This window comes from Bubalus kerabau, chromosome 5, assembly GCF_029407905.1.
Source record: "Bubalus kerabau isolate K-KA32 ecotype Philippines breed swamp buffalo chromosome 5, PCC_UOA_SB_1v2, whole genome shotgun sequence".
NCBI lineage: Eukaryota > Metazoa > Chordata > Mammalia > Artiodactyla > Bovidae > Bubalus > Bubalus kerabau.
In genome coordinates this window covers 7530031-7543622 of record NC_073628.1, presented here as the reverse complement: position 1 = coordinate 7543622, position 13592 = coordinate 7530031, and the positions used below count along the sequence as shown (strand labels likewise).

Sequence of the window (13592 nt, the reverse complement as noted above, 5' to 3'; positions counted from 1 at the left end):
AGGAGAGGAAGCTGCAAGAGAGTTCTTCAGAGGAGGAAAAGAGCTTAGGGGTAGGAAGCAGGGGAGAAGAGGTGGGGATCAATTAAGTTGGTGGCAGGAGGGTGGGGGAACTTTTGTCAGACCCCAATATTCGGGCCAAAGATCTGCCAGGTTCTTGCAGTTAATATTTCTCTCCCTAAAATGGGCAGCCCAAAAGGAGTGTGCACTGCTCTTACCTTCGGCTACCCACCAACCCCTAGTCTGTACGTGAGGGCAAAGGGTTATTAACCACGAGGTTAAAGGTCAGAGAGGTAACAGGACGCATGACCTCCATCTAGACCACCTCTGGGTTTGCCAGTTCTCACCAACCTCACACCTTCTCATTTCTGGATCTGGTCAGATCCTCCCTCCCTTCTCCCTTCTCACTAAACGGCTGAGGCAACACAGGAGCAGAAGCCTCGGGGCGCGCGCCCGCCTCCATTGCGCCTGCGCATTCGTCCCCAGAGTTCCAGGCCGGGGAGAACCCGGCAGAAGCTCGTTCTCCGTCGCTCGCTCTCGGGCGCACGCGCCCCGGTGGCGCCTGCGCAGGAGGACAAGGAAATTACTTCTCTCTGCGGGCCCAGCGCCTGCGCGCTGCGGGCTCCGGGCCTCTCGGCCTGAGGGAGAGGAGCCGGGAAGATGGCGGCCGTGGTGGAAAATGTAGTGAAGCTGTGAGTGGCCGTTTCTTTCTCTTCCAGGCTGGGAGGTCTTGTAAGGGACCTGGAAGCAGGGGGCGGTGTGGGAACGGACGAGGCGGAGAGAGGGACGTGCCCGGAGACGCCGTGTTGCGACTCCTAGAGGAGAGGGTAACAGGAGACTCGGGAGAAGACGTTGCGCTTCTTTAGAAACTTGTGGAGGCCCTGAGGGGGGCACGCGGGAGCCCCTAACGGGCAGCCTCCCTGTGGGGCTGGGCGCTCCTTCAGGCGGAAGGTTTCCAGAGTATGGCGCCCTTATTGCGTACGGGAGACGGTCCCGGGTTCGCCTCAGTCCGGGAGAGCCGGGCCGACCCCCGCGAAGCGCGGCCGCCGACCCCTCCCCATCGGCTGCCCGCAGCGGGCCCCGGAGGAGCAGGCTTGGCCGCCCTGGCGCCGTTGAGCGCTCACGGCTGTTTTGTTCTGAACAGCCCCGTGACGTTCCTGGGCGGGCGGGGGCGGGGGTGGGGTGGTCCTTGAGTATCAGGTACCCGAGACCAAAAATATTCCTGGGGAGAATTTGTGGAAGAGCAGACACGGAGGGAAAGAACTTCAGGGAAGAGGGGCTTGGCGCCGGCCAGTCCCAGCCATCGGAAAGTGGGCACTGGACGGACGCAGTCCAGGACGCCCTGGCCGCCCCGAGGGGCATCTAGGTCGGCCGTCTTCGCTCTGCAATACTCTTGGACTGGGCAGATTTCAAGCGAAGTTAAAGTTTATGGTCGTTTGGCAAACTGAGAATGGCCTGTTAGCTGTGAGTTAAAGATGCTTTGGGACTTGATTTAACCCAGCCTCCTCCCCGAAGAAGAATCTAAATGAGTTTTGCAATGGGGTCTTGCACCCCCACCCCCACCCCCACCCCCGTCGGCCAATACAGCAAGCTCTTTAATGGACACATTTGGGTTGGTGCCGCGGTAGGAAAAATGAGGTGACCAGCTGTCCAGCTTGGCTTTTGGATTTTGACTGGGTGAGAAGGTAAAGGTTTGGGAACTCTTCTAAGGGGCACACAGCTTCTCATCTGTCTTTGTAGTAGACTGAGCCCCACTCTTCTCAAGAGCCTTTTTTCTAAGGGTACGTTGCTGCTCTCCCTCCCCCTGCCTGGAGCCTTTTCTTTGAGAATGCTTTCCCACTTCCATTAAGCTAAGTGCCTTCTCCTTGTGGGTTTTTTGGTCGTTTTTTTTTTTTTTTCCCCTTCTAACATGCTTTCAGCTCCATCCTGCTGCCTCTTTCAGCCACCCCTACTCCCAGCACTATTATCTTCCTCTCTGATCTGCCCACTTCAGTTTCCCCAGCACTCTCTCCAAGCTGACATTTCCCTCAGTTTAGAAATGACGCTGCTGATCTACCATTTATATGTTACCCATACTGACTCAGATGTTCTTTCTTTGTTTCCCTGTCTTTCTCTTTGTTGACTGCCCCTGTCCCATTGTAAAGGGAGGTTTTACACAGGTTTCATGCCTCTCAAAAAAGAATCAAAGCTTCTACCTTGGAAAGCTTACTGTAATGGGGGAATGTCAAAACTTGCCTAGGTTTAAGAGTTTTACGTAGTGAGATAGTTTATGTTGGAAGACTTTCAACTGAGAAATAAGGTCACCAACCCTTTCATGCAGTATTGGAAGTGAGGGGTTGCCCGTTTAAATAGAACTTGACTTATTTCTCTTTAAAGATCTGTAGAGATAGTGAAGGTCACCAACTGCTGATTCCTCAGTACCAGTAATAAATAACCAACTTTCTGCTCCTCGGTTCTAGCTGTAAAGAGCTGTGGACCACAGTTAATACATTTTCCTACAGAACCTGCTCTTTAAAAAGAGACTTCCAGTCTTCCTGTACTGTTCTCGTCCTGGAAAGAGACGCTTTTCTGACCACGGTGTGCCTAGTCGTCTGACTGCTGAGGTTTTACATTGAGGTCAGGACTACTAGCTCATCTTTTCTGACTTGCATCTTGTTCTGGGAGAAGAATTTTCCTTTTGTAAATTCTCCATCCCTCCCAAATGTGGTGTCAGAATTGAAACAATCTTTAAGGGGTCTTACTGGGGCAAAATAATAGTATAAAAGAGCTGTGGTTGCTGACTGGTTTTGAAATCCTCTGAGTTAGGTAACAAGATATGGAGAATGTTAGCTTAAAATTTCTTGTAGTAGGAGCCTTAGATTCTTAAGAGAGCTCTCATTCTCCTTTGCTCTATCCTCATCAGATCCTCTCTTCCTCCAACTTGTATTTCTTTATCAGCTCTCTCACTCACAATGCAGTTTGCCCCACCTTCTGAAATCCCATTTAACTCACAGGAGCTTTGATAGAACATCTCTCATCCATACCTCAACCCCACCCCCCACCCCCGACAGTTTCCAGCCTCCTTGCTCTGACTTTGCAGTTCTCAGCCTGTCTAGCCCTTCCTTCCATCTGACTTACAGTGTCAGTATCAATTTCCATCAGCAGAAACAAAGGCGCTGCTGCACTCAGCCTTGTTTATCCAATTTTCCTCTGTTTAGTGAGGACATGGCTGCCTCCTAAAGGCAAGCAAATATGAGCCTATTCCTTCTCTTTATTCTCCAGCACAGGCTTCATGTCTACCTCAAATTACAGTCATTACAGCACATTGAATCAAGCCAGAGTATCTTGTGTCACTGCCTGCGTGCAGTGTATGTCTTTGTTGGTTGCTGGGAACGTTCTAAGCTGTGCCTCAGTGGTCTATTGTGGCTGCCCCTTGAAAGCCCCTCTTAGATTCCAGAGCAGGGTTTGTTGCTGCAGCTTGAGTTATGAACATAAGCTACAGAGATTCACTGTGTTCAACTTCTCATGCTTGGAGTCTCCCTCTTGTAGAATATGTCAGAGCTTATCTAGTTCAGCCACCCTAGTCAGTAGCATACCTGAGGTCCACATGGGTTGACTAAATGTCCACATATATGTGGTGACTTGCAGCCAAGCCAGATCTTTTTACTTCTGAGTCAGGATATTCCAGACACCTTCTTGGGTGCTGAGGATATTATGGGGAAGAAATCATCTGCCCTCAGTTTGTTTACTTGAAGATCAATCAAGGGGAATTCCCTGGCAGTCCAGTGGTTAGGACTTGGCGCTTTCACTGCTAAGGGCATAGGTTCAATCCCTGGTTGGCAAACTTTAAGATCCTTCAAGCCACTTAGTGTGTAGAAAGAAAAAGTTTGCTCGAATATATAAATGTGAATTGTATTAGTTTAAGCTCTAGTATTACTGTGCTTGTTAAACTCTGAAGGATGAGAACAAGGTTGGTTCTATATACATGCTTCTTAGAACCAGATTACTCCTGGCACTGCAGTTTTGCAGCTTTTTAAAGCTCTTAAAAAGTTCAAATTTCAAAGGAGGTCTTTTGAGTTCAAAAAGGTTCTTTCTTAAAAAAATTGTTAGTGTCAGAATGGAGAAGGGTCTAGAATAGGCCTTTCTGCAAACAGGTTTTGTATCAGTGTAATGGTACTCAGTAGAAAGTAGGCTTCAAGGGTGTTCACATATTTCCAAATGTTTTCTATTGATTGTAAAGTTAGTATATAGAATTAGCTACTTTGCAAATACCTAGTTTAAAACTCTAAAGATATAAAATGGCACAAAAGAGAAAGTCCCCTAGTCACCTGGTTTTTCTCCTTGGACGCCTACAGTTTCTTTTCCACCACTTAGGGACATCCCATAACACTCATCAGCCCTGTACCCCACCCCCCCCTTTTTTTTTGTAGTTATCTTGGAGATTGTTTAATATTTGTACATGAAGAGCTTCCTTTTTTTTGTTACAGCTAAGTTGAATTTCTTTGTATAGATGGGGTTTGATAAACTTTAGTAAGTCCCCCCAGATCTTTTGAACTCTTCTCGTTTGTAAACAGGAGTAACTTCAGCTTCTCAGAATCCTGAGGGTTAAGAGAAGTAGCACTTTGGTTACCAAAGGGTTGGAGAGGCACAGAACAAACATTATTTTCTTCCCTTCTTTGTGGGTTAGACTAAGGACTGATTAGACACAGGGTGCAATCATGCACTCTGACGGTTATTTATTTGTAAGGTACTTTTCCTCATAATGGCCTAGTGAAGGGGTTTGGTGTCCCATGAGGCAGAAATGGAAGCAAATAAAAGCAGAGTGACATTCTCCCAGTCCCTTGAGCCTTCTAGAGAAGCAGATGGCAAGGGAGAGGGATAGCCCAGCACACACACACACACACACACGTGCGCAGTCACACCTGAGTTTTGTCTTTCCTGAAGCCTTGGGGAGCAGTATTACAAAGATGCCATGGAGCAGTGCCACAATTACAACGCCCGCCTCTGTGCTGAGCGCAGCGTACGCCTGCCTTTCTTGGACTCACAGACGGGAGTAGCCCAGAGCAACTGTTATATCTGGATGGAAAAGCGACATCGGGGTCCAGGTGAGAATCCACTCAGGAGCCCAAGGAGGAAGCAGCTTCCTCATCTTAGGTGATGAGCCAGCTGAATAGGTTTTCCCTGTTGCTTTCCACCCAGGATGCATACGGTCTTCCCGTGATTAGAATCCTGGAGAGGTCGAAACACCTTTTGTTTTCCACAGGGCTACACTGCTCAGGGTCTTGCTGGGCTCTGGAGAGCTATGTGTTAGCCAAAGCTCCTGAGCTTAATATGTTTTCTTGTCCATAAGCCATGCCTCCTCCAGCCCCAGCTGCTCACCATCCACATTCCTCCCTTGCTCTAGAACGCTACTCATGTGGAAAGTGTTTGATACTATTTTCTAGAGCTGTGTTAGGGTTTGATTTCTCTCTTTTCCTTCCTTCCTTAGGATTGGCCTCTGGGCAGCTGTACTCTTACCCTGCCCGGCGCTGGCGGAAAAAGCGGCGAGCCCACCCTCCTGAGGATCCAAGGCTTTCTTTCCCATCTATTAAACCAGGTGAAGCATAGTCCTTCCTGAGTGGGATATACCCTGCTGCATAGTCAGAGGCCTGCTAATCACCTGTTACGTACCAGGCCCAGTGCTAGATTCTAAAGATACTAAAATGAATGAGATGTGAGTCTTTCTGTAAAGAATTCAGTCTAATAGTTAAGAGACAAGTAAACAGATAAGTTATGGTGCCAAGTAAACCAAAGCATCTTGGTTCCTGGGCACCCAGAGACCAGAAGACAGTGACTGGCTTGTGATTGGTCTGACACTGTGTAGACCAGGCAGATCTGCGTTCAGCCCTTCTGAGCCTCACCTCCTCCTGACCTTGCCCGCAGACACAGACCAGACCCTGAAGAAGGAGGGGCTGATCTCTCAGGATGGCAGTAGCTTAGAGGCTCTGTTACGCACCGACCCCCTGGAGAAGCGAGGCGCCCCCGATCCCCGAGTTGATGATGACAGCCTGGGCGAATTTCCTGTGACGAACAGTCGAGCACGGAAGGTACACGATTAACACTGTGGTTAAGGAAACTGGTGGAAACCAGTCTCCTCTTCATCAGAGGCCAGCCAGTAATCAGAATAGAAGCAGAAGCTATGGGCCAGGAGGGGCCCCTGCTCTTCTGTTCCTGCTCCATTCCTTAATGAGCACTGGGTACTGATGGGCTTCATTGTCACCATCCCGTCTTTTCTGCTCCTTTTCTGGTAACTATAGAGTCTAATCTTCTGTTGCCACCTGAGTTTTTTTTAGTGCCTGGGGTTACCTAGGTGATGTCCCTGCCAACAAGGAAGCGAAAACTACATAAAAATATGTCAGGCACTGTGCTAAGCACTTTTCCGTCATTTTCTGCAGTCTCTACAATCTTAGGAAATAGGTACCTTTGCCCATTTCACATGGTGGGGGGGGCGGCGCTGCAGCACATTAGTGAAAAGAAAAACTTGCCACAAGCAAGCAGCGTAGTTTAACTCTGGGACGTTAGGTGTTGGAAGGGAACCGCTGCTGACATGCTCCCGGGTGGCAGATCAGAGGCAGGAGAGGGCATGCCACTTGGGGTATCAGGGATAGTTTTATGAAAATGTGGCGTTTGATTTAGCTACTTGGAGATGGTGGGAAAGGCATTCCAGGCTAGGGGAACAACATGAATAAAGGCCCAGAGGAAGGAGAGCCCAAAGCCTTGAAAGAACAGCAGTGAGGAGTGAGGCTGGAGTGGAGCCGCTGGGTCACGGAGGCGGCCCTGGCAGCCTTGGCCAGTCCCAACGTGGGGGAGCTGTTGGATGTTCTCATTTCTGCCCATCCTAATCCTCCTGTCTACTCAGCGGATCCTAGAACCAGATGACTTCCTGGATGACCTTGATGATGAGGACTATGAAGAAGACACTCCCAAGCGTCGGGGCAAGGGGAAGTCCAAGGTGAGGGGCAGCCCAGGGGATTGGGGAGCCTGCAGAGTCCCACTGTCTTACTGCTGCTTGTTGCCATCATCCTTCCTGAATTAGATTAGCAGCCACTACCAGGAGAGTAACTCTTCAGGCCTAGACACTTTAGTAAGGGCATCTTTTTGCTCTTCTTTGCAGAGTAAAGGTGTGGGCAGTGCCCGTAAGAAGCTGGACGCTTCCATCCTGGAGGATCGGGACAAACCCTATGCCTGTGACAGTGAGTGCCTCACGAGTGGGTGGGTAGTCCTTGCCTTGGACCCAGCTCCTCGGGATATGAGAGGAGGGAAGGTTGTATTCTTGCTCAAAGTGGTAAAACAAGCTTGGACTCTTGTCCTGCCTGCTGACTGGTTCCCTCTGAGATCCCTGAGAGGCCCTGGCCTCTGCTGCACAACGGGTGAGCCTTGCATGCTCTGGGGGAGATTTCTGCTGTCCTCTGGGGTGGGGGTGCCCATGAGGGACACACAGCAGGCAAAGTTGGCCTCTCAGTAGATGGCATCTGGGCCTGCTGGCCCCAATCCAGTCAGGCCCCAGGAGTCCAATGCTAACTTTCCCAGTGTCTGTTCCCTCTTCCCCTTTTCTCTGACTCGCCCCACTTCTGTCCCTCCACCCTGGGAGCACCGTCGCCACTGGGGTTTCTCTCTCGTTTGCTCTGCTTTCCTGCTGCTGCTGTACCTGTCTCAAGTGTACCAAGGCCCTCTTCTCATGACTTTTCTTTCTGTCTTTCAGATAGTTTCAAACAAAAGCATACCTCGAAAGCGCCCCAGAGAGGTAGCTCTCTCAACTTCTCAGACTTTTGGTTTTCCTATCCCTTTTTCCCTTCTCCCTTTGTTCCTGCCTTTCTCATCTGTGACGCTAGTGTTAAGGTCCCTGGAATGGCATGGAGAGAGGAGCCCTGGCCCTTCTGTTGCGGTCCACTGCTCACAGTCCCAGAAGCTGCCTCTCCCTGCTTGTCTCCCACTATGTTGCTCTAGGGCTGCTTGGGCCCACTGCATGGGGTGGCTTTAGAAGCATTCTGAGGGACCCATTGTCCCAGATCCCTCTGCTTCCGCTTCCCCAAAACAGACGTGGTGGTCAGCTAATGTTCCCCACCATCCCGCCACCCTTCCCATCCCTTCCCCATTCCTTTCCTGCCACCCCCTATTCTTGGTATCACTGCTCAAAAGTACAGGGTGCCTCGTGGGGATCTGCTTTTCTTGCTGGTTGAGGGGTTGTTGGTTGGACAGAGCACTGATGTGGGCATGTCTTTGAGTTTCTCTGGGGGACAGCTACCCCAGGAGACTCAGTTGATAGATTTTCCCCAAGAGATCCACCCCCACTTCTTTGTTTGAGCAGAGGTGGGCTATGTTGTATTTGGGGAGTAGCATGAGCCTACATTTACTGAGAGGTAAAAAAGTCTGGAGTCTTAGCTTTCCTCCTGCCTGCCATTATTTCAAAATTATTGCAATACTATAGAAGGTCCCTTTCCTTCCTGACTTGGAGCTCCCCAGACTATTCCCAGGGCAGGCAGAAGGCAATGGCTCAGTCTCCCAGACAGCTTGAGTGGAGGAGCAGAGGTGGCCGTGCTCTGGGCTTTAGTAAGTGGAGGAGCCGTGGAAGCTTGAGAGCCCTGGGCCTGCTGTTCCTGGCCATGGGGAGGCGGTTCTCAGTAGAGGTCTGTCCCTGAGCAGAGCTGATGGGGGCGGTTACCTCTGCCTCAGGTGGAGCCCACAGCTTAGAGGGGCAGGGATGAGGTACTTTCAGATCCTAACACCTTTCTCTGCAATCTTCTCCCCACTCAGTTTGTGGAAAACGTTACAAGAACCGACCAGGCCTGAGTTACCACTATGCCCACTCCCACTTGGCTGAGGAGGAGGGCGAGGACAAGGAAGACTCACAGCCACCCACCCCAGTTTCCCAGAGGTCCGAGGAGCAGAAATGTAAGCTGGTGTCAGGGGCGGGGCAAGCAGGAGTCGGCCTGGCTGTGAAAAACCCTCCTTGTGGGGATGTCAGGAGACCCAGAGGCCTGCATGGGTGTCATCTGAGTTCTTCCCTTTCTCGTTATAGCCAAGAAGGGTCCTGATGGATTGGCCCTGCCCAACAACTACTGCGACTTCTGTCTGGGGGACTCCAAGATCAACAAGAAGACAGGACAGCCCGAGGAGCTGGTGTCCTGTTCTGACTGTGGCCGCTCAGGTATCTGACCCAGTGCAGCCCCTGCCGACACCCAGACCCTGAGGGCCCGTGGCTCACCAGCATCCCAGTGGCTGTCATAGCCGGGTCCCCTCGCTGCTCCCCAGCCTCCAGCTCCCTGATTCGCTCGCTGTCCTCCACAGGGCATCCGTCCTGCCTCCAGTTCACCCCCGTGATGATGGCGGCAGTGAAGACCTACCGCTGGCAGTGCATCGAGTGCAAGTGCTGCAACATCTGTGGCACCTCCGAGAATGACGTGCGTGCCCCCCACCCCAGCACACTCCTGCTTGGCTTTTCCTGTCCTTTCCACCAGGAGGAACTTTGATTTTTTTGGCAGGTGTTCACTGAGTATCTACTTTGTGTCAGATCCTGTGTTAGGCACTAAGGACACTAAAGACAAACAACGTCCCTACTTTCATGGGCTTCACACTCTTGTGTGAGCAAACAGTTAGCAAGGAAATGAGTGGCCTCTTTATGCTGTTCCCTTTAGAGAACGTTCCATGCAGTAGTGTGGTTAACTGTTAGAGCAAGTGAATAACTGATTCAGATAGAGCTTTTCTGAGGCTGTTGGGGTCCCGGTGGGATGACAGTGACTTTCTGGGTGGAGAGGGACAGCAGTAGTTTTCTGGCCAGAGGGTCCCATGTCTGTTCTTCCTGCCATCTGCCCCCGCCCCTCTTGGAAGAGCCCTCCTAACCCGTTCCCAGCGGCCCAGGCAAGGGGAGTCATTCACCTCCCCCTCCCTCTTCCATCTCGCCTCTAGGACCAGCTGCTCTTCTGTGATGACTGCGATCGTGGCTACCACATGTATTGTCTAACCCCGTCCATGTCTGAGCCTCCTGAAGGTAGGTTTCCCTGTACTCTTACTCAGAACAAGTATTTATTAGTGACTTGGAAAATCACTTATATAATGAGTGTATTCCTGTATCAGTGATACAGTCTTCCAGGTTAGGAAGTAGGCTCTTGGCCTTCACTCAGTTCTGAGTGCTTTACTAGCATTGCACCTTTAGGGTTTAACGTTTGTACATTATCACCAGATAACATGCGCGGCCACAGAAAACGGACAGCCTGAAAGAAAACAGATGCTGAGCAGAAAATAATTACCAGAAGGAGAGATCTGTTATCCTTCAAGCAGCCTACAAAACACAGTCATAGTTTGTCCAGTGGGAGACTGTGGTTTCACCACTCCATGCCTGACAGATTTGAGTGTTCATTTCCACCAGTTGGGAGAGGGAGCTGAACCTGGGACCTGGCCCTCCAGCAGTGCTTAGTAAGATGCTTCAAATTTATGGAAGGTCTTCAGTGAAACCATTGGGGACACCAAAAAGTGGCTGCCTCTCCGCAGGTCCTCTTCTCCCCAGATTTCCGTGCTGAAGTCCATCCTTGATAGAAATGCAGAAGCTTACTCAGGAGTACGTGAAGCCCAGGAGCTGTGACTGTGACAGAGCATGTGGGCCAGCACTGCAGGCGAGGGAAAGCAGCTCACTGCCTGATGCCAGCTGACTTGCGGTGTAGGTCAGACTGCCGTCGCCCCCAGGAGGAGCCGCTGGCAAAGTCTAGGGTCCTTTAACAGCTGCAGGGAGGCACGCACTCAGTCGTGCTCTTCTGTCACACCGCATATATTTGTTTCATCTGTCAGGCCACATTTAGGGAGAAGCAGCATGTTTTGTGTTCTATTGTTTTTTAACCATAAAATACCAATTCACAGGCACAGTTCTGCATGAACTGTAGAAAGGCTTTCCTGTGGAAGTGCGGTCAGACACTGCTGTGGTAGAGAGTTGCAGGCAGCTGGGGAGTACCCGCCAGAAGCATCAGATGGTCTAGCCTCTAGGCCAGGAGTTCCAAACCATGACCCCAGGCCAAACCGAGCCGAACCTAGTATACATAACTCACAAGCTAAAAATTATTTTTACATTTTCAAACAGATTAAAAAAAAAAAAATGACTGAAACTGTGTGGCTCACAAAGCCTAAAGCAGTTAACACTGTCTGGCAGTTTACAGAAAAAATTTATCAACTGCTATATATTGACCTTTGGGTTAGAAAGGACCTTAGCTTTTTGAGAGTCACCTCTGAAGAGCTGATAAAAGCTATGGATTCTTTCCCTCAGAATGATGTTGAAATACACATATGTAGAACTATGTTTATAGTTTTGAGGCATTAAGGTTTTTTGTTTCTCAAGGCATAGAAGAATTTAGCTGTAGCAAGTATTAATAAATGAACAAAATAAACTAGTTATTTTGCTTATAAGGAATATTATTTCCTGTTTTTGTTTTTTTTTTCTTTTTTTTTTTTAATGAAACCAGACTTGGGTCACAGTAAGTTGCATCATCATAGCTGGCCCCCTTTTCCTCTCATTGGGTCCTCAGCCTCTGCTCAGACAGCTGGTGACAGTGGAGAGCCCTTCTCTTCTGTCGGTGGGCTTTGCAGAAAACTGTCTTCTGTGGAATCAGTATTGGTTTCTCTAGACCCTCTATTCATGATCTTTTATTCTAGCCTTTGGGGCCATGAGAACAAAAGTCTGGCTCTTCTGTAATCACAAGTTTAAAGCTCGGTTGCTTTAAAAAAGTTCTTTGTCTCCCCAGGTCCTCTTTAGTGATTATAATTATAGGGCCCAGAGGGCCTGGGAATCTGTCTTCTAAAATAGGCCTCCAGGTGATGCTTTCTTTCATCTCCATTGAGAATTACTTTTCATGCTGTTTGAAGACCTAGAGTTTGCCCTGCTCAAGGTAACTGAAACTTTGCTGCTGCAGCGCATCTCCAGTCCTACCTGTAGCCAGTCCTGCCACTGGAGGTGAGGGGTGCAGGTCGAAGGACAGCAGGTGATTGTGTGGAGCCCTCCTAACCCTCTATGCTTCTCTGCAGGAAGTTGGAGCTGCCACTTGTGTCTGGACCTGTTGAAGGAAAAAGCTTCCATCTACCAGAATCAGAACTCCTCTTGATGTGGCCACCCCCAACCCCTCATACATCTAGGGCTGTTTCTCTCCTCTCTGTTTTTCATACCCACTTACCCTTCCCCCTCTCTTTCTCAAGTCCAGAGAATTGCAGGTGGTCATGCCAGCCCCCTTGGCAGCAGCAAGCTGAGGTGGCGGCTCTGACCACCTCTGGCCCCAGGCCCTCAGGGAGAACGGAGCAGCACACTGCCCCAGGGCATAGCTGTGCGCCCAGCTTCTCCCTGCTCTCCCTGAAGCGCATTCACTCTGTCTGCCTTGGGCCGAGGCCAGGGTTCAAGCATTGTCCTCCAAGAGAGTGGGAGAGCAGCTCACTTCTCTCAGCTCAGCCTCCACTCTGGTCCCACGGTTTTCCCTTCCTGTGAAGGTGAGTCAGACTGGGGCATATGCCAGAGCAGCTGGGAGTGAGAACTGAGCAAGCTGGCAAGCAGCTGCCCATGCCCTTGAGCTGCTTAGCCTCACCGCCTCCTTCCCCCAGAGTGGCTTCCTGCGGCCCTCTGTTCCTGCAGCCCAGGATCCTTTACCTGAGCCAGGTAAATGCTCTTGGTCCTGCTCCTGGCTCTACCCCGTTCCCACCAACCTACCCCAGGGGGAGTAGCAGCCTCACCCGGATTGTTCCTTGTGCTTGCCTGTCTCATTCTCACAGGCCCTGGTCTCTAGTGACTGAAGCATTCCCCACCCTTGTTATTTTCTGTCTTCTGCCCCACCCCCCTCCTTATTCCCTTTGGTTTTGTGGGGAGAGGGGAAGCATCACGGGGCCAGGCCAGAAGCTTGGGGGCCACTGGGAGATATTGGATAATGTGCCTGTTTTTTAACTCGATGAAAAAGCCTACCTCCGAAATCCCCTTTTTGTTCTTCCTGGACCTGGGCATTCAGCTCCTGCCCTTAACTGAATTGGGAGCCTCTGCCACCTGCTCTGTGTATCCTGGCTCCTGGGTCGTGGGGAAGCCACCTAGACATCTCTTTCTTCCCTCGCACACTTGCTAGCAGCTGGTAAGGTCTTCACACCCTGATTCTTTAATTTTCTGCCTGGTGACACTTTAAATAATAGGGGGGACTGTTCATCCCAGGACAGCCTGGAATGTCCTTCCCTTTGGCTGTGGGCAGGCCCTAATTCACTGTCACTTTGGAGTTGAGGTGTCTTTTTTTTCTTTCTTTCCTTAGTTCCTATATTCTAAGCATTAGTACAAATAAACATTTTTACACAGAGCCTTCTGCTGGATTCTTTTTTCTCCAGGTCTCCTTTGCTGTTTAAGGCTGCTTTATCCTAAAACTTCCTTAGGACAGTGGTTTTTAAATGTTTTGAAGCATAGCTTTTCACCCAACTTAAAATTTTTGCTTAACCTTAGTAGATTAAGTTGATACAAAATTGGGTACTTTGTTTTCATCTTTTATGTAAATTAAGTTATGACAATTTCTTATAAAGAAAAATGAAGTTGTTTTGATTAATACAAAATTTGAGGGCACTCCTGGTGGCTCAGTGGT

The 13592-nt window shown here is 50.0% G+C and overlaps 1 protein-coding gene across 2 annotated transcripts; it reads left to right on the top strand.

Moving 5' to 3' along the window:
• The first annotated feature begins 500 nt into the window (after positions 1 to 500).
• On the top strand, positions 501 to 13316 carry DPF2 (double PHD fingers 2). 2 transcript variants are annotated; one of them, XM_055580828.1, is made up of 12 exons: positions 501 to 689; positions 4921 to 5081; positions 5465 to 5572; positions 5899 to 6062; positions 6875 to 6967; positions 7130 to 7208; positions 7718 to 7759; positions 8770 to 8907; positions 9035 to 9163; positions 9304 to 9416; positions 9922 to 10003; positions 12022 to 13316. In XM_055580828.1, the coding sequence occupies exons 1-12, from the start codon at positions 658 to 660 to the stop codon at positions 12096 to 12098; spliced, it is 1218 nt and encodes a 405-aa protein (XP_055436803.1). In that variant the 5' UTR covers positions 501 to 657; the 3' UTR covers positions 12099 to 13316. The 2 variants fall into 2 exon arrangements, with proteins under 2 accessions (XP_055436803.1, XP_055436804.1); XM_055580829.1 differs by lacking the exon at positions 7718 to 7759 and having other exon boundaries at positions 508 to 689.
• The last annotated feature ends 276 nt before the right edge of the window (positions 13317 to 13592 follow it).